The sequence below is a fragment of the Podarcis erhardii genome, assembly GCF_964252035.2.
Source record: "Podarcis erhardii genome assembly, chromosome: 9".
In the NCBI taxonomy this organism is placed as follows: Eukaryota; Metazoa; Chordata; class Lepidosauria; order Squamata; family Lacertidae; genus Podarcis; species Podarcis erhardii.
In genome coordinates, this window is record NC_138512.1 from 79,140,035 (window position 1) to 79,159,625 (window position 19,591).

A 19,591-nucleotide genomic window follows, 5' to 3' on the forward strand; every position below is an offset into this window, starting at 1 on the left:
GCGCAATGAATCCAGCAGGCTGCTGTGAAGCTCTGTATGCAACTGCTAAAGGGACTTGAATTCAGGTGGCACTGATTTTGGGAGAGCAAGGATTCCGTTCTGAAAGGAAAGGAGCAGATTTCTTGACTATCGGTGACCTAAGATATTTGGGCAGGGAGGGTGGCTGGCTGGCTAAGCTGGCCTCCCCTGATGATGCTCAATTGCAACTCCCATCATCCTCGCTTCTTAGCCTTGCTGGCCAGGGCTGTTGGGAGTTGAAGTCCAGCAACCTCTGGAGTGCCAGAAATTAGCTACCTAGGTTTAGGGCCAGGGCTGTGATGTAGGAATTTTTGGAACAGCTAGGCACCTGCGTACAAACCCCTGACACAAAACTAAAACGTGAGAGAGGGCACTTGCTCTTCATGCAAAAGGCCTCAGGTTAATGTGTAATTATCCAGTTTGTGGGTGGAGTAGGTTGGAGCAAGCTCTCCTTGCCCTTGGATAAATTCTACCCAAAGTTGGAGACAGTATTCCGGGTGTGATCTGACCAAGGCAGAATAGAGCAGGACTATTCCTTCCCTTGATCTGGACACTAGACTTCTGTTGATGCAGCCTAGAAGAGCATCACTGATGAATTTATTTTAGTTTGCCATTGTTTGCTGCCTGGAACTGCAGGAAAGGTTGCTCATGCCCTACATCTAGTTCGCATTTAGGTCAGACAAGCAGGCTGAAGTCCTGACCTTGCCTCTTGGATGTGACTGATCCTGAGAAAACAAACCTGACCCTGTGTGTGCCAGCGATCCTCCCCCAAGATTCTTGGCCTCATGTCCAGCCAGCTGGACTTGAGTGACAGGCAGCTCTGCCTTTGGACAGCGCATTCCAGGGACAGCTAATGAGACCCTCTTGGCACAGGCAGACGGCTGAGTACAGCGTGTCCCTTGCCCAGAGGTGGCTGAGCTGTCGTTTTCCCTTCCTGCCATGCGGAGAACGTGGGACGCTTTTCTCCAGTGGATGGTCCCAGCCAGCGGCATAAAGAGGAGAAGGATGGGAGGTAGCAAGAGGCAGGCAAGGTCCAAGGGCGACCCGGACCTCTAAGGAGTTGTGGGGGGAGACGGACCTGGTGTTCCCTGCACCCTTGTGAAAGGAGAGTCTCCTGTGTCCTCTCCCGTCTTCCAGCATCTTAGAAGGAGGACCTGTTCTCAGCATAAGCTACCCTTTGGCCAAGGAGTTTCTCTCCTCCGTTGATAGAGGAGCAGAGGCCAATGTGGACCGAAGAATCGGCTTGGATTGGATACCCTTGAGCCAAATATCTCATGCTTAGCCTGCACCCTTTTGCACTTCTCCCAAGAAGCCCTGGGGGGAGGAGGTTTTTGCCTGGGTTCCTGCCGATCTCGCTGATGGGAAGATGCAAGACGGGAAGAAAACAGCAGGCACCAAAGGGAACAGGGCACCGTCTGGTGAAGCGGCTGCTCAGCACCCTCTAGATCCACTGAGACGGTAAGTCCATGCTGGACCAAGGCGGTCTAGTCTGGAGTCACTGTTAGTAGCCCAGAGATAAGCTTTCTGCCCATCCATTGTCAGAATTCTTAAAAGGATTTTGAGGGTCATCTCGTTCAAGCTCCTAATACCATGACTGTAATGCCTGGATGCTGGTCCAACATTTCTTGGTTTCAGGGACAGAGACCCTCCCTGTTTCTGTGACGCTTTGATCCCTTGTTAATTCATGCTTTTGTGAAAGGACTGGTTGGTTCTCTTACCTGGGTATGCAAGGGCTTTCAAGTTGGCATGCCTCCAGAGGGTGTGCTCTGTAAAGACGAATGGAAGGATCTAGGTATAGTAAAGCACAAAGAGCAATGGCTTTCGGCTGTGCAAGAAAAGAAAGAAAGTTGGAATGAAGCAATGATTTTAAACCACCAGAGGTAGATTTAAATATGAAGGAAGAGGTGAAGTGAAGTCTTTCTAGGTTAAATACACACATACATATACATGAGCCAGAGAGAGAGAGAGAGAGAGAATACACACTCTACTTTGGGAGAATTGAAGCAGGACCGTGAATAAGTTATCTATAATATCCAAGTAAAAATTGAGTAATGACTGCATAATGGAAAGGATGTTTGTGTTGAGAGCCAGTGTGGTGTAGTGGTTAAGAGCAGTGGACTCGTAATCTGGTGAACTGGGTTCGATTCTCTGCTCCTCTACATGCAGCTGCTGGGTGACCTTATGGTAGTGATAAAGCGGGATATCAAATCCAAACTCTTGTTTTTTGTTTTATCAGTTTTTCAATAGAACAGATTGCTAACATAGGAAGTGTGTGAAGTATCCTCTGAAGTTTTCAGAAGGGCTGAGCAAGGATTGTGAAGTGGAGCCCATCTCAAACTTATCCTTCCAAAAGAGCTGCCTTCCCCCAGTTCTGCTTGCGCCTCTCCTTGCACACAGGGGTCCTCTTTCTGTCGTTGCTCAGTGGCAGAAGGCAAGCTTTGCGCATGGAAGGTCCCATTTCTCATCACTGCCATTTCCCATAAAGATGAAAAACCCTGCTGGGAAGCGCTTCTCCCTCTTCCGAAGTCCCTAGAGCACTTCTGCTGCTCTGAGTAGGTAGCACTAGGCAGGCTGATCAGCGGACTCGGCACGGCATTGATGTACGTTCCTTAATGTAAGTCAATTAAGAGAGTGGATTGAGGGATGTGCTGCTGTATAATTCTGTGCCAGCTCTTATGGCCGCCTCTCAGCAATTCTTGAGCTGTGATTCCGGCACTGCAGGGGGTTGGAGTAGGTGGTCCATGGTGGTTCCTTCCAATTCTACACTTCTGATTTTATTGTAGTTGTTGCGGGCCTTTCTGGCAAAATGCACAGCAGAAATGTGTTTCGATACTACAAATGGCCCTGTAATCCTTGAATGAAGGGTGGTATGTAAATTTAATATTCCCCCCCTTTAAACAGTGAGCTGAAGTTGGTCATAGCGCTGAAGAGGATGCATCTTTGGTCTCAATGACTCCAGGTGCATTGCTGAGCCTGCTCAGCGGCTGATAGGGGTAGATGGGGGGTATGGATGGATGAACTGTTTTGTCCTACTTGGGCTGCAGTGAAAAGGCCAGTTGCAGGCCAGACAAGAGACTGCAAAAAACCCTGTGTTGATTGTGTCCTCTCAGCCATCTTGACTGTGAAGTCTAAGCCAGTGGTTGCATGGCGAGCTATAGCTCAGGCAACTACAGATGTGGGCATTTCATTGGGGTCCTGTGGCCTAAGCCTGGCTTCCTACAGTCAAGGCCCACTGAGCATAAAACACAAGGAGCTGCTCCTGCACAAGCCCCACTGAAATGGGCTTGGGTATTTCACCAGGACATGCATTGGACCCTGTTTCTTGGGCACTAGAAAGGAAGGGAACAAGAAAGAGCAGGTTTAGGAGGGCAGCTGTTTCCTCTGTGATACCATAGGAGGGAGATGACTCCGCAAGATTCTGCTGTGAGATTGAGAAGACACTGATATGAGATCCTCCCTTGAGGTCATGCGCAGGGTTTTGTTGCTCTCACTTCTCAAAGCTCAGTGCATTCTCCATGCGTCTGGATTTCCCCTGACATTTCCATGGTTTCTGCCCAAATCCTGCTCTCGACTTCCGTATTCCTTCCATGTCTAGGAAATTCTGGACGTATGGCAACCCTCTTTTCAGCTACTGGCCACCGTGGAGCTGCTCCACTGTCAGATGCACCATGCCTCTGAATACCACGTGCTTTCGATAAATGCCTTAGCCCGGGGCTGGTTCCCCATGGCCTGACAATTTACCAATCACTCAGCAATAACATACATTAGAAAAAGAAACCAAAATATACCAATTGTAAAACAAGTGAAGGAATTTATTTGAAAAGACCCAAGGTGAGATATGGCAGAGGATAAGTATTAAGGGATTTGTTAACTGAAATGGTGACTGTACTCTAAATTTCATGGTACGTTCTTAAGGCAATCTTTTTCTAATGGATTAAGATGCTGTTGGTTTCATGGCATAGTATTTTGCTATGATGGAGGGTGGCAAGGGAGAATCATAGAATAGAATCATAGAATCATAGAGTTGGAAGAGACCACAAGGGCCATCGAGTCCAACTCCCTGCCAAGCAGGAAACACCATCAGAGCACTCCTGACATATGGTTGCCAAGCCTCTGCTTAAAGACCTCCAAAGAAGGAGACTCCACCACACTCCTTGGCAGCAAATTCCACTGTCGGACAGCTCTTACTTTCAGGAAGTTCTTCCTAATGTTTAGATGGAATCTTCTTTCTTGTAGTTTGGAACCATTGCTCCGTGTCCGCTTCTCTGGAGCAGCAGAAAACAACCTTTCTCCCTCCTCTATGTGACAGGAGAAAGGAGGTCCAGGAGAAAGCTGGTTGGTATGGATTAAGCGCAGGGGTCAGCAAACTTTTTTAGCAGGGGGTCGGTCCACTGTCCCTCAGACCTTTGGGAGGGCCGGAGTATATATTGGGGGGGGGGGTGAATTCCTATGCCCCACAAATAACCCAGAGATGCATTTTAAATAAAAGCACACATTCTACTCATGTAAAAACATGCTGATTCCTAGACCGTCCGCAGGCCGGATTTAGAAGGTGATTGGGCCGGATCCAGCCCCCAGGCCTTAGATTGCTTACTCATGGATGAAGGGGAGGGATCCTTTCACTATCCCAAGTATTTCTTGAAAATTGTCATGGAGAGTCTGAAGTGCAACCCTCAGCACCTCCACTTTGGAACTCCCTGCATCGTGATATTAAGCAGCCGCCTTCACTGTGCTTCCCGCCCCCCCCCCCCCCAGTCTGCTAAAATCATCTTTGTATATAGGCAAGCCTAACTGGAAGTTCATAAAGATGGTGCGAGTTTTTAATTCGTTTCCGTTTGAGCTTTCTCAAAGCCTTAAATTGTTAGTAATTCTTCTTACTGATCATTTTATCGTTATACCTTTTTCCGTAAACTGCTTTCCGGTTTGTTTATTGGTTCATACAATCAGACAATGTGTAATTTTTATGAAACAAACAGATACTAAAAAGATTGTGTGGTAGCTGTAACTGGGGAGTAGTGTGTCTGACCAAAAAGCAGCAGCAAAGTTAGTTGGTGAGGAGGTTTTATGCCACCCAAAAATTGCCGTGGGCAGATGTGTTGCTGAGCTGAGGGGGACGGAGTCAGAGTTGTGAATGACAACCCTGAACTGTAGCCCAGTGTGACTCTTCTGTTGTGTTCCTACTGTAGTGGCATTGCACATTTGGACCAAGGTGTTCAGGGACCGTCAGGTCTGCTTCTGGTCCGATAACCAGGCAGCGGTGAGCGTTTTGGCAAAGCAGTCTTCACGTTCCAGCAGAGTCTTGGCCCTCTTACACCCTTTCGTTCTGCACTGCTTAAGGTTCAATATTGTGTTTTCTGCCCGGTTAATTCTGACGACATTGCTGGTGCTCTGTCCTGCTTTCATCTGGAGTGCTTCAGGTCCCTGGCTCCGGATGCACAGCAGCTGCCTGAGTTTTTCCCCGGATCATCTATGGAACCTTGGCAGCATTTAGTTTTACAGGGAGTAGCGGCTTCTGCTTCCCCTTCTACACTTAGGTCTTATAAGAAGGCCTGGACTGACTTCTTAGCCTTTCGCTCGCAGTTCTTGGCTATTGATAGGAGTTTGTCTCCATCTACTGAGCAGGTGCTGCAGTATTTGGTGCACCTGTTGCAGCTTGGTCGTGCCACTAAGACTATCAGGATTCAGTCGGCTGCAATTTCGTTTTTTAGCAAATCACTATTTTCTAAAGACCCTTGCGCTAAGTTTATCGTGTGCAAAGCCTTGGAGGGCTGGAGTAAGCTTCAACCTCCCAGAGCATTAGGGAGGAAGCTTGTCACATTTGACCTTCTGTGCCGCATTCGCAGTAAGTTAAGACTTATCTGCAGGACAAAAAACGAGGCTAGAGTTTTTTCAGCTGCATATTCCATTGCATTTTTCGGAGCACTACAGGTTGGTGAGGTGGTGCTGGAATCTGCCCAGGGTCGAGTTACCAGAGGTCTATTGCTGCAGGATGTACCATTATCAGCAGCGGAACTTGTCATTACTGTCAGGAACCCCAAGACTGACCAACTGGGCAGAGGCGCCACGGTTAGGCTGCCTGCCACTGGTAGGGAAGGCCCTTGCCCAGTTAAGGATACCAGGAAATATATGGCTCTTGGTCCCCCTGGGGCTAGCCCATTCTTAGTGCATGAGAACGGCACCCCATTAGCTAGGCATCATTTTATGCGGGTGATGGGTAAAGCTATTTCAGCCTGTGGCTTGTCAGCCACTGAATATGCGCCTCATTCTTTTCGCATAGGCGCTGCCACAACAGCAGCACCTTGGGGCCTGTCAGTTGACAGGATAAAAAATATGGGATGCTGGAAGTCGTGACGCCTACAAGGTTTATGCCAGGAAGCGTCACCAGCAGTGTGTGTTCTGATGCCTGCTTGTTATTCCCTTCTTCTCAGGTCTAGCAGCCGTGCGTATTTGGATTGTCGGCCACAGCATTGTGCACTGGGCCAGTCTGCGGGCTGCGGAGTCTGAACTGGGGCACTGTCTTGGCCTTCCCAACCACGTGAGCGTATCCTGGATGTCCAGATGTGGGATGCGATGGGATGATTTACTCCCAACGGTGCGGGCGAAGGTGTCCTGTGAAGGACCTCCCGCAGCGATAGTGGTGCAGCTGGGCGAGAATGATTTGGTGTTGGTACACAGCTTAAGTTTGCGTTCCCGCATGCAAGAGGACTTGGAAGAGCTGGCGGCCGCTCTCCCTGGAGTCAAAATATTTTGGTCACAATTGCTACAGCGACGTGCGTGGCTTGGTAGCAACAGCCCAACTGCCACCGAAACAGCCAGGAAGCGCACGAATAGTGCCGTGTCCAAGAAGGTTGTTGCTCTGGGAGGCGCTGTTATCCGCCATGAGGGCATTAACTTCAAGGATGCTGCCTTGTACAGGCCAGATGGTGTAAATCTTTCCAATGCTGGAAATGATGTTTGGCTGAGCGAGGTGTCAGTGGGGTTGATGGGTTGGTTGCAGGTGTGAGTGGTTTGGCAGATATACCCATTTTAGCACAGAAATTTGGTCTTCTATTTCTAGTTTTTCTGCTGCTTTAAACAAATACATTCAGATGCCTACCAAGCCATCAGATAATGGTGAGTGCCTCTTCAGCACTGAGATACCCACTGGCAACAAGATAACTATTGGCCAGGACATTCATAGTCATTGATTGATTGGTTCGTTGGTTGATTATTATACTTACACATTATTTTTAAAATGTCATTTTATCAGCTTCAAACAACATGGTATTTCAAGTTTGCTGATGAATGGGTCTTTCTTTCTTTCTCTATCTATCTATCTATCTATCTATCTATATTGCACCTTCTTCCCTGATGGAACCCAAGTACAGATAAAAACAAGAACTGCTTATAACCCCATTCACAGTCAGTCAATGGATATAGAATGTACGTTGGCAATGAGAAGAGAGATCACATGCATTATCCATGTCAAATCTGCACACATTCATTTGAATGGGAGAACAGAGTGTACACTCATACAAATCTGTGTGTCAAGGGAGCTAGCCTTTTATTTCCCAGGAACAAGAATATTGCTATTCTCAAGTGAGCTAATTCGATAACAGAGTATGGCTTCATCCACTCAGGCATTCAACATTCCTGGAATGTTTATCTGAAAAGGGTTTAAAGTTTTATATAATGTAACCTTGATATGAGAATCCAGGATTTGACAAAAGGATGTTAGTGCTTCTTTTAGTACCTGTGGATGTTTCCTAAATAGGCAATAAACAGACTGGGGAGATGAGTTTTTGGCAAATGCTATGTGAAAGCCAAACTACAAGTTTAACAATGTACTTATGATGGGCTATTTATTCCTCCTTAATAAAAAGTAGCCAGGTGCCCCCAGTCTGGAATGATACCAAGGGCAGTAGAGTGGCATTAACCTTCCATTGTTTTTCTACTGAAAATTCGCCTCTGAAGCTTCTATTTAGCTAAAGTGGTACTATTTGCAGCAAATGGTGCTACATTGCCACTCAGGGCTTATTCACACTTCCATTTGCCCTGTTTCTTCCCTACAGGGAAGCCCATTCTTTAGCGATGAATTGGAACAAATAGCAATCGGGTTTTGGGTGGATTGCTGTTTGTTTCAATTTAGCACTAAAGAGTGAGATGGGAAAACACCATCCCTAGCTGCTACTACTACCTAGAGCAAAGTCAGATGTATGAGAGGGTAGAACATATGGAGAATTCTGCTAACTGATATTTAGCATGAGCCTCCTATGCATACACCATCAGCCTTCACTTGACTCTCTCTCTTGATTATAGCTACAGCTTGCCTCTTGAGCAAGTAGTAGCTACCATTCTTAGAAGGGGTTGTGTAATGGGACCTAAAAGTGTAGCAAATTCAGTTATATTTCAAGCTCCAAACTTTGGCTCCATATGCAAATGATTCCATGTCCAGTGCACTCAAGATTTTCAAATACTTTCTTTGCAGTATATTAAGAACCTGGTGAAATAATTACAACTTTCCCTCAATTTCCTTTCATTACACTGTGCTTCAGTTAGACCTCCGAGTTGGACAGCACTTATTTCTGGGTAATGGCAAACTAATGTACCTTTCCCTGGACTTCAGCTCATTAGACCATTCTTCCATTAGACTGTGCTGATTTCTTTATACTTTCGACCTGTATTCAAACACCCACTGCAACAATTTTGTGTGAAATTTAGAGCTAACAGATTGTAAAGTTAGGCTGTCCACTACTATCTGAGATGATGTACAGTGTCCTTCCACCTGCTCTTGTTAACAAGGTCCTCAGAAATTCATACTTAATCTTCCATTCATGTGTTTAACCAACATTTGCCCTCAGACTGAATCTTTCATGTGCTGTGCTGGCATAATGAAACAAGGGCTTTAAATCGTATCAGTACTCTGTAAGCCAGGTTTTGTGGAAAGTTTATGAATGTCACTTTGTAAATACAATCAGCACCATTTTGAAGATTTTGTGTGGACACATAACATACGGATCAACAGCTCGTATGGATCAATGTTTTTTTTCTGGCAGATCATTAAAACAGGTAGGTGGCACTTATAAATTTTGTACATTTAAAACCCTATTGTCCTGCAACTTAAAAAAGATTGTAAGGAAAGTTGAGCAAAAACTATTCCCCTTGCTTTGCTTTTGAGTCACAAAAAACTCCTGTTTTCCATCATTTTTGGGAGGAGGTACATGAAAGTGATTCAATGAAGTTAATTATGAGCCGGAGGGAGTCTGGGAAAACGGTCTTGGTGATGAGTGGAAAAGCGTATTTCCAGCAACTGGCATTCGGAAGCATTTCTGCCTCCAGCCGTGGAGGCAGAGCCATCTTGGTTAGTAGCTGTCAACAGCCCTCTCCTCCCCAAGAGGGAAGCCTTCCATCTGACCCCTCAAGACTCTCTTTATGGTGTGAGGCTAAGGCTGTAATCCTCACAGCACTCGGCAGGGCTTATTTATGCCTCCACGCGGCGAGGATCACATGGTATGTTTTGAAGCAAACAACACGTCTTGAGTGCGCTCAGTTTCGGACGCGGCTGGGACGCTGCACTGCTTTTTTGTAAAGGAGCAAATGAAGACATCCGAAACCGGGGCTGCTGTCACAACAGTTTGGTCACTTCTTGCACAGCTGACCTTTGGCATCATGTGTCTGCCGCACACCAGCTGCCTTGAAGGCGAAAAACAACATAATCTCCCTGCTCCTACTGGCAACCATGGGCGGGGAGCAGAGGCTGGGGAGAGGAGACCAGGATGGTTTGGAGACATTGATGGGTGAGGGGGCAACGTGCTCTGCAGCATGTTAGAGAGCCACCTCCTGAGATCCACATAATGGTCACCGCCTTGGCCAGAAAATGCTGGACCACTGCCAGCGTGCGTTGAGCGCAGTTATGCTCTTACTTGGAGGTGATGTTCTTCAGGAGTTGCCAGCCTGCCCACGATCTCCAAATGCTTGTAATTCAGTACCCTGGAGATGTATTAGCTAGTCCTGCCGCCCTCCTGCCACCTTCATTTATGGCTCTGCAAAACAGACAGCTAAAAATAGCCAGGGGCTGGCGGTGATGAAATTGTAATTGCTCATTGCATGAAATGCCAGGGTATTCTGCCAAGGCGCTGAGCGCCCCTCGGTTCAAGACCCGGGAAAACCATTTAGAGGGAAGGGTTTGCAATAGGATGAGGCTTCTGGCCCCTGCTGGGTTATTTTTCTTTACTAAGGCATAGCCAAGCAGGCAGCCCTATCAAAGAAACTGAGACGGCCTGGAGACTTCCAAGTTGGTCACAATGCTGAGTTCTTCTGCAAAGCTGCCTTTTAGGTTTTCGGTTTTCAGCTGAAACTAATGCAAAACGCAGAACACTGAGCTTCTGGCTAAACACAGCAAGAAGTGTAAGACATCGTAGGGCTAATCTACTATTTATTTACACGCTTTGTACAGACAAAAGCATAATGGCGTCTGTTCTCTTCAGGACACTTTCAGGACACTTAGTCCAGTAAGAAGGGCAAGCTCCTGAGATGCTTCTGCAGCCTCTGTCCTCTCCTCCTCTGCAACATTTGCTGAGTCTGAACCACTTTCTGCACCTGGCTCTTCCGGCTCGAGAAAGCCTGTTGCCTCTTCAGCACCCCACCATTCCTCTCCTCCTTTTCCCTCTGACCTGTGCTCTCTGCCCCACCACCACTCCCCAGGCTCTGAGCCTTCCTCCTCTGCCCGGCTAGTGCCTCCCAGCCAACCCACACATCACCACAAATTGGGACTTACCAGCAGATAGAATTAAGTCCCTCAGGAGATGGCATTCCAAGGCACACCTGTGCCCCTGAACTTACACTGTCTTGTTTGTTTTCTTGGTTTTTTGAGGATTGGCTACCAAGAAGGTATGGATTTGTGGGCACAGGGTTGTGTATTGGGCCAAAGTCCGCACAGTTTCGTCCAAGCGGGGCAGCAGCCTGGGCTTCCCGTCAAATCTAGAGGCCCAGGTGGGGGCTAGGGCCACAGCACTCCCCAGGTGCAATCCAGCAAGGGACTACTCATTGATGCAGGTCAAGAACTCGCTCTTTTCCAGTCGAACCCAAATTAAGTCTTTTCTCCAGTAGTCAATAAAGTCATTACCTGATTTGACCCAAATACTAGTTGCCTTTTCTCTTTATTCATTGAATTTAGGGGGGATGGTTTCCGTAGGACAGGGGGATGCATGGGCAGCTAAGTCCGCGCCATTGAGCACCGGCACTTCCTCCACCATGAACAATTCAATGAGGGAGACCCATTGGGTCACTTTGTGGGCAGTAAAGGACATCCTTGGGTTGAGCTTGCTGTCCAGGAAGTGGATCTTGGCCGCTTGGTCCCTGGGCAAATAACCAAGGCCCCTGGCTTGCCTTAGCAGCCACTTCCTTGTTATTTTAGGATGTTCTTTGGGGTGGGGATTTCTGAAAAAGTGGGAAGGCATGGCATTTGCTGCAGGGCGAGTCGGAAGTTAGGGCTCATCCCCACTGATTAATTCTCCCAGGGGCCCAAGAGTTTCTCTCCGTGCCTTGCAAAAGCTCAGTCTTATGTGCTGAATCGGGTCTTACCAGATTGTGTGGAAAATCAGAAGAGAGGTTTTCCATAACCTGAGCTTTAGTGCAGAGGTGAGGAGGGGAAGGTACCAACTGCAGCAAGCCTGGCACCTCTTCAGGAGCAGCAGCGAATTTATGCAGTGAAGGAGAGTTCAGTGTTTGGTTTTGAGATCCTTAGGACGGTGAGGGCCTGCAGCGTACTCAGGAATTTGAAGGCTGAAGTTAGAAAAACAAGTTTGTCTTTTTCTGCTGCATCCCCTCTCTCAAACTGGGAGGCACACTATCCTGTCTTCTGCCTTGACAGCAGGACACAATGCAAGATCTGACGTGCTATTATTTTGCTATGGTTTAAATGGGTAATAGTCTTGTGCCATCTCAGATTGCATCATATGTCAGGCTTCACATGGTCGAAAGCTTTTCCATTTCCTACAGAGAGAAAATGAGCACATCGGGGCGATGGCTAGGCTTCAACCCCTGTCCCTGACATACTTGCTTTCTACATGCAGGGATATTTTTTTAATTGCTCAGGAAGTGGACTGCCTGTGTCAGCTTCTGCCTCCCAAATGTACCCCTTTGACAATATGGGGGTTATGTAGTAGCAGGTTGGATGGTTTCTTTCAACAGGGATTAGACAAGTTTGTGGTGATGATTGGCCCTGGAGCAGAGCTAAGCGTCCTGGATTGTCCGTGATCTCCAGGCGGATATTTCTTCTGAAAAAGGCACAGAGGGCTGTCCACAAGTGCCACAAGGGTTGGACATGAACCCTCAAAGCATGCTAAATGACAGCTGGCGAAATCTAGTGCAGCTAATTTAATGCAGGGTAGTGGAGACACATATCGAGGCTTTTGACAAACGGAAAGCTCTTCAGGCCTGTGGTCTCCCGGCTGTGGATTACGCTGTGCATTCCTTTAGGATCTGCCCATTGGGGTCTGCCAACCGATGGAATCAAGGATATGGGACGCTGAAGATCTAATGAATACAGAAGGTATATCTGCAAGAACCCATGGTAATCATGCTCTGTCACTCCTTTATTTTCAGGTTACCCCGTGATTAACATATGGATCGTGGGACACTATATCACCCACTGGGCCTTTGTGCGTGCCATCAGTACCAGCTTGGGTAGCTGCCTGGGGCTTCCTGAAAGTTTCAGTGTCTCCTGGGTCACAAAGTGTGACATGAAATGGGAGGAGTTTATGCCAATCGTGACGACCAGAGCTGCCTTGCATGGCCCCCCCAAAGCTCTGATTGTTCAACTTGGAGAGAACGACCTGGGTCAAAGGAGCGGCAAGGACCTAGCCACAAGCATGATGAACGACTTTGATGAGCTGGCCGTTATGTTCCCAGGCCTGACCTTAATCTGGTCTGAAATGCTGGTGAGGCGTTGGCCAGCTTACTCCCGCCCGCAGGCACTCAACAAGACCAGGAAAACTATTAACCGTAGGGTGGCAGAGAAGGTGCAGCTCTTGAATGGACAGGTGATACAACACCCCAACATTACTTACAAGCAGGAGGCCTTGTTTCATAATGACGGCGTTCACCTTTCCGATTCAGGAAGTGATGTTTGGCTGGCTGATCTCATCAAGGGCATTAGGGATTGGTTGCAGGTGTAAGGGTGTTGGCAGCGATCCTTTGGGGCTTGAGTGGCGGTTAGGCATTGGGTAAGTATTGTTTATGGGAGGGGAGATTGTAGCCTCCGCCTGCCCCTCCTCGTTAAGGGTATCCCGTTAAAGGGATCCGGGTGTGTGGTGCCTGTCCAAAGCCTGGGCGTGGGCTAGGGCCATGCCACGACCCCATCGGGGACCCTGGGGGTGCCACGATTTGATGTATGTCATAGGGCTCCCCCTACCGGTCGTTTATTCTTAGGGGGCTCCCTGCAGATGGGCAGGAGTCAGGATATAGTCTTTCACCCAATGCCTAAGACAAAGCGCTCACATGTGTAACCAATAAAGTTGTGGCCCATTTTATCCCATTGACCTAAATATTTGTGTCCGTGTTTTTATTATCTAAGGCCTCATCACGGGACTGAAACTGCCTTGGTCGCACTGGTTGATGATCTCCGGCGGGCTAGGGACAAAGGTGAGAGCTGTATCCTAGTTCTGCTGGATCTCTCAGCGGTGTTTGATACCATCGACCATAACATCCTTCTGGACCGTCTTGAGGGGCTGGGAGCTGGGGGCACTGTCATACAGTGGTTCCGCACCTTCCTCCTGGGCCGTGTTCAGAAAGTGGTGGTGAGGGGATGAGTGTTCAGACCCCTGGGCTCTCATTTGTGGGGTGCCTCAGGGTTCTGTCCTCTCCCCCATGCTTTTCAACATCTACATGCAGCCGCTGGGAGAGATTATCAGGGGCTTTGGGCTGGGTGTTCATCAGTATGCGGATGATACCCAGCTCTACCTCTCTTTCAAATCAGAACTAGTGAAGGCGGTGACGGTCCTGTGTGAGTGTCTGGAGGCAGTTGGAGGATGGATGGCGGCTAACAGATTTGAGGTTGAATCCTGACAAGACAGAAGTACTGTTTCTGGGGGACAGGAGGTGGGCAGGTGTGGAGGATTCCCTGGTCCTGAATGGGGTAACTGTGCCCCTGAAGGACCAGGTGCAGAGCCTGGGAGTCATCTTGGACTCACAGCTGTCCATGGAGGCACAGGTTAAATCCGTGTCCAGGGCAGCTGTCTACCAGCTCCATCTGGTACGCAGGATGAGACCCTCCCTGCCTGCGGACTGTCTCGCCAGAGTGGTGCATGCTCTGGTTATCTCCCGCTTGGACTACTGCAATGCGCTCTACGTGGGGCTACCTTTGAAGGTGACCCGGAAACTACAACTAATCCAGAACGCAGCAGCCAGACTGGTGACAGGGAGCGGCCGCCGAGACCATATAACACCGGTCTTGAAAGACCTACATTGGCTCCCAGTACGTTTCCGAGCACAATTCAAAGTGTTGGTGCTGACCTTTAAAGCCCTAAATGGCCTCGGTCCAGGTATACCTGAAGGAGCGTCTCCACCCCCATCGTTCTGCCCGGACACTGAGGTCCAGCGCCGAGGGCCTTCTGGCGGTTCCCTCACTGCGAGAAGCCAAGTTACAGGGAACCAGGCAGAGGGCCTTCTCGGTGGTGGCGCCCTCCCTGTGGAACGCCCTCCCACCAGATGTCAAAGAGAACAACAACTACCAGACTTTTAGAAGACATCTTAAGGCAGCCCTGTTCAGGGAAGTTTTTAACGTGTGATATTTTATTGTATTTTTTCTTTCTATGGAAGCCGCCCAGAGTGGCTGGGGAGGCCCAGCCAGATGGGCGGGGTATAAATAACAAATTATTATTATTATTATTATTATTATTATTATTATTATTATTATTATTATTATTATGTCTCAATACGCAGTGAGACCAGGTTTGATTTCTGTTTGAATCCAGGACCATGCTAGGCAGTAGGCCCCAGGCTGTGGGGTACCTCTTGTCCGTGGGGAAAGCCACTTCATCCTTGTCCGGGCGGTGCGTTCCTCTCTCCACAAACAAACACCTCTGGAGACTTCTAGTGCTTTAATGGTCTTTATTTATAATATTTACAATGGTCATCAAGAGTTCATTATCATTCATCAGAGTCACTCAGTTCAGATACTTACACCGCCAACACCTAATAAAATGTGGGAATTTATCGCCCCGCCTTTCAAGTTTCCTCTTGTCCATGCACCTCACGAGAGCCGTCATAAGTCTCTCGCCTGTCTCTGATCCAGAACTTAACCCTTGTCCCTGTGGAGCTGTTGGCTCGCTAGCAGCTTCTTCCTGGCTCTCTACGCCTGAAGACACTGCCCTTCCTTCGCCTGCTCCTCCATCTCCCTCTCCCTCAGGCACAGTGCCCTCTTCTCTACCCTGAAGTTCTCTCCCACATCTGGGGAACTCGAACGTACTGACTCAGCCCTGACAATCCTGCTGCTCCCACCACCACCTGGAGGATGAACTGGGACAGCCGAGGCCCCTTCCCACTCGGGACTTTTCTGGGAGTGTTACAGGACTCTTTCCTTTGCAATGTTGTTTGGGTTTTTTTAAGCGGGGATGGAATTCACACTGAGGTCCAGTTCCGAGGGCCTTCTGGCAGTTCCCTCACTGCGAGAAGCCAAGCTACAGGGAACCAGGCAGAGGGCCTTCTCGGTAGTGGCACCCGGCCTGTGGAACGGCCTCCCACCAGGTGTCAAAGAGAAGAACAACTACCAGACTTTTAGAAGACATCTGAAGGCAGCCCTCTTTAGGGAAGCTTTTAATGTTTAACAGACTACTGTATTTTAATACTTTGTTGGAAGCCGCCCAGATTGGCTGGAGAAACCCAGCCAGATGGGCGGGGTATAAATAATAAATTATTAAATTATTATTATTACTATTATATGTTGTGATTTTTTGAAGGTGGGTGAGTTTCATTTGGCTTGGTGAAGCACCGTGTCACCTGGAGGAGCTCCGCTTCTCTTCCTGGCCTGGTGGGGGGGGGGTTACTTGCAGAGGAAGGCTCAGTTGGAGCATGGAGGTCAGGAAGGGGGAGAAGCTGCAGCCAAAGAGAATTGTGGGGCTTTCTCTGCTGCTGCTGCTCAATGCAGGAGGGCTTCCTGGGCTTAGCCCTTGCTCAGCTGCCGGTTTCTCCACCTTCTGCACTCACCCCCACCCTGTGGTGAGGCACCGTGAGGGACTTCATGGTGACATTGTCATACCTGTATGTCCGGGGGTTGGACTGGATGACCCTTGGGTCCCTTCCAACTATTCAATTCTGTGATTTTACGACGATGAGAGGAGCAAGGCCTTCTGGGCGCTGATGCTGTGAGCCACTCCATTGTAGGATCGGGCGTGTGTGTGTATGTGTAAATAAACTGTATATCCTAAAGGTGCCACAGTCTCTGCTGTGCCTCATTTCCAAAAGGAAACGCGAACCCTGGGGAAGCACCTGGAACCTCACACAGCTCGGAGCTTGGGGAGGCATGCTGTATACTAAAACACTTTTTAAAAGGGGTATTAAAAATCAGATAGCTGCTTTGATACATATTGTGAAATGTGTCTCCAGGCACCTGCTTTGGACCTTCTCGAAAGTACCAACAAGTGGGGAAAGGAGTGCCACTTTTTATAGTTATTTCAAATCCCCCCCACGCAGGAGAAATGTAGGTACTTTGGATGCGCAGTGCACACACAGCAATGGGCCTCTTTGGGCAAGGTGACAACCTCGATGGCTTTAAAAGACGGCTGGAGGAACGGACGGAGGAGATGGCTCCTCGCCAGGATGGTTGGAGGCAGCAAAGCTTCTGAATGCCGGTTGCTGGAAGCGGCAGGAGGAGAGAGGGCTCTTGCTTTCACGCCCCGTTTGCTGGTTTCCCCCAAGCATCTGGTTGGCCCCTGCAAGAACAGGATGCTGAACTAAATGGCCCATTGACCTGACCCAGCAGTGACTCTGACTTCACCCCCAGAGGCGCACTCCATTGTCTCTTGAGACGGAAGGATGCCAGTAACTATGAATGAAGCTCAGGGGGGACAAATCCTGGTGTGGAAGGTGGGAAGGTGACCGAGGAAGAGTGTGAGCCGTGAGGATTCATAGTGTTCCTTCATCTAAGGTGAGCCTGGCGTTATCGTGCCTGCCTATCTCCATATTCAGCAGCTGCTGAGCTAAGCCTCTTAACCTTGGCATTTAGCAGGCAGCGAGAAAACAACTGAGGGGATCTAACCTTGGCGCAGTTTATATTTTAGGAACATTTTACGTTGCAGTTCACAAAGCCTCCCTTTCTCCATTTAAAAATACATGCATACATGCCTGAAGCTATAAAAGTAGCAGGTTAGGCTACAAATAAACCAATGAGTAAAATGAAAGGCTTCTTTAAAAATAAAGCAATCCGTTTGGAAGTGGCCTCTCAGGGGTCCGGCCTGCCAAGTGGGCTTTTTATTCTGCTGTGCTTGAGCATTCTGAAGGAGAACTTTGGCTCCCTTGGCATCTGCTCTCCAGGTCCCCAGACCACCTGCTGCTTACAAATTCCCTGATTTTGCTGCAAGGTGTCTGGCATGGAAACAGAGGTGGGGTGAGGGGCTTTAGCTAAGCGCCCATCCCTGTCAAGGAGCAGGACAAAGGCATGGTTGCCCCCCCCCCAGATGCTATGGCACTCTCACGTTTTGGAAACAGGCAAGTGACCGGTTTGGGATGCGGTCACACTCCCTCTGAAGGAGCAGGCTTGCTGGTACACCTTTGTCACTAGGATTGCACACAAATCCAATGAGTTTTCAAGAGTTCTGCATTCTGATTCCTGGAGCTAAGAAAGAAGGAAAAGGAGTTGCGAAAGGAAAAGGGACCTCATTGTTTGGGAATAAGCTGAGGCTGACTCCCTTCAGCACCAAGCTGGCAAAACTAAAAAATGCTAGAAAGTGCTGTTGTGCCGACTTCTCTGAATCACGCTGGGGAGAAAAGGTGAGCTGCGCAGGCAAAGCCAGCTTAATATATCCAAGATGCAAACACACTCTGAGACTCTCTCTATTTGGTTTCTACCCAATGCAAGTTTTGCAAGCACCTTTGGGATGCATAATATTCAAAAGGTTGAACAATACAAATTACGACAGCGCCTTAACAGATTTTAACTTTTGTAATCTGTTGTGGCAGATGCACTTTATAACACTAAAAAACAGGGCGCTGGTTACTCAAAAGTTTGCAGGTATAATTTCATTAAGTAAAGGTAAAGGGACCCCTGACCATTAGGTCCAGTCGTGATCGACTCTGGGGTTACGGCGCTCATCTCGCTTTATTGGCTGAGGGAGTCGGCGTACAGCTTCCGGGTCCTGTGGCCAGCATGACTTCTGGCAAACCAGAGCAGCACACGGAAACGCCGTTGACCTTCCCGCTGGAGTGGAACCTAGTTATCTACTTGCACTTTGACGTGCTTTTGAACTGCTAGGTTGGCAGGAGCAGGGACCGAGCAATGGGAGCTCACCCCGTCACGGGGATTCAAACCGCTGACCTTTTGATCGGCAAGTCCTAGGCTCTGTGGTTTAACCCACAGTGCCACCCGCGTCCCTAATTTCATTAGAAAACAGCACAAGGCTACAGCTGCTATTAGCCCCTCTGAAGCAAAAAGGCTGGGCATAAAGATCACTTTATGTAAAATAAACAATCAGATGCATTTTGATCATGGGTGATCTTCCTCAGTGGCTTTTGGGATCTGTGTTGGGGGTCAAGGACCAAATAGGCATCTAGAAAGGAGAATTCCCTGGATGCCAAGATCCAAGTTTGGGACAAGTGCTCTTGGTCAGTTTGCATTTCTTGGTACAGAAAGTATTGATCTGATGTGTAGAGATCTTTCCTATTGTAATTAATTCAAGAGGGTTCTGGAAGTTTCTCTGTGAAAGAAACAAGCAGAAGGTTCCTGATGTTTGGGTTGTTGCTTCAGAGAAGCTGAGTACAGCTGGCTTAAACTGAGCCTGTTATCTCTTCTTCAATGCAATGCTGACTATAATAATAGGCCAGAAGGAGCCTGGGTTTTGCTCTCTTTTCTATCTTTCCTTCTGGTGTGGTGTTCTTTATATAGTGTTAAGGTTTTTGTTTTATTATAAATTTAATTTGTCTGCTGCAACTAGATTTTTTATGAACAAAAGGCAGAGCTGATAGTGAATAATGTGGTGTCAGAAGAGTTTAGAATTGAGAAAGGGACACGACAAGGCTGCCCAATTTCCCCATTACTTTTTATTTCAGTCCTGGAAGTCTTACTTAACATGATAATAAGGGACCGTTTGATACAGGGCATCCAGGTCGGAGTTAAACATTATAAACTTAAAGCATATGCAGATGACCTTGTTTTGACATTAAAAGAGCCAATAGCTAGTACTAAGAGGGCCTTAGAAATAATCCAGGATTTTGGTCATGTGGCGGGATTCAAATTAAATAAGACAAAAACTAAGGTTTTGGGGAAAAATCTGACTCCGTTTGAAAGAGAAAGGTTTCGGAAGGAAACAGATTTAACACTGGTAAAGAAAGTCAAATACCTAGGGGTAAACATGACCTCTAAGAACGTGAATCTATTTAA

At 48.1% G+C, this 19,591-nt stretch overlaps 1 protein-coding gene across 3 annotated transcripts in view; it reads left to right on the forward strand.

Annotated features, from left to right (window-relative positions):
* The first annotated feature begins 515 nt into the window (after positions 1-515).
* ZNF638 (zinc finger protein 638) overlaps positions 516-19,591 on the forward strand; it is a 71,769-nt gene continuing 52,693 nt past the window's right edge. For all 3 annotated transcript variants that reach the window (XM_081876588.1, XM_081876589.1, XM_081876590.1), the window contains exon 1: positions 516-1,476. In XM_081876588.1, the coding sequence (XP_081732714.1) occupies positions 1,385-1,476 (92 nt within the window). In that variant the 5' untranslated portion in view covers positions 516-1,384. The remainder of the gene's footprint in view (positions 1,477-19,591) is intronic.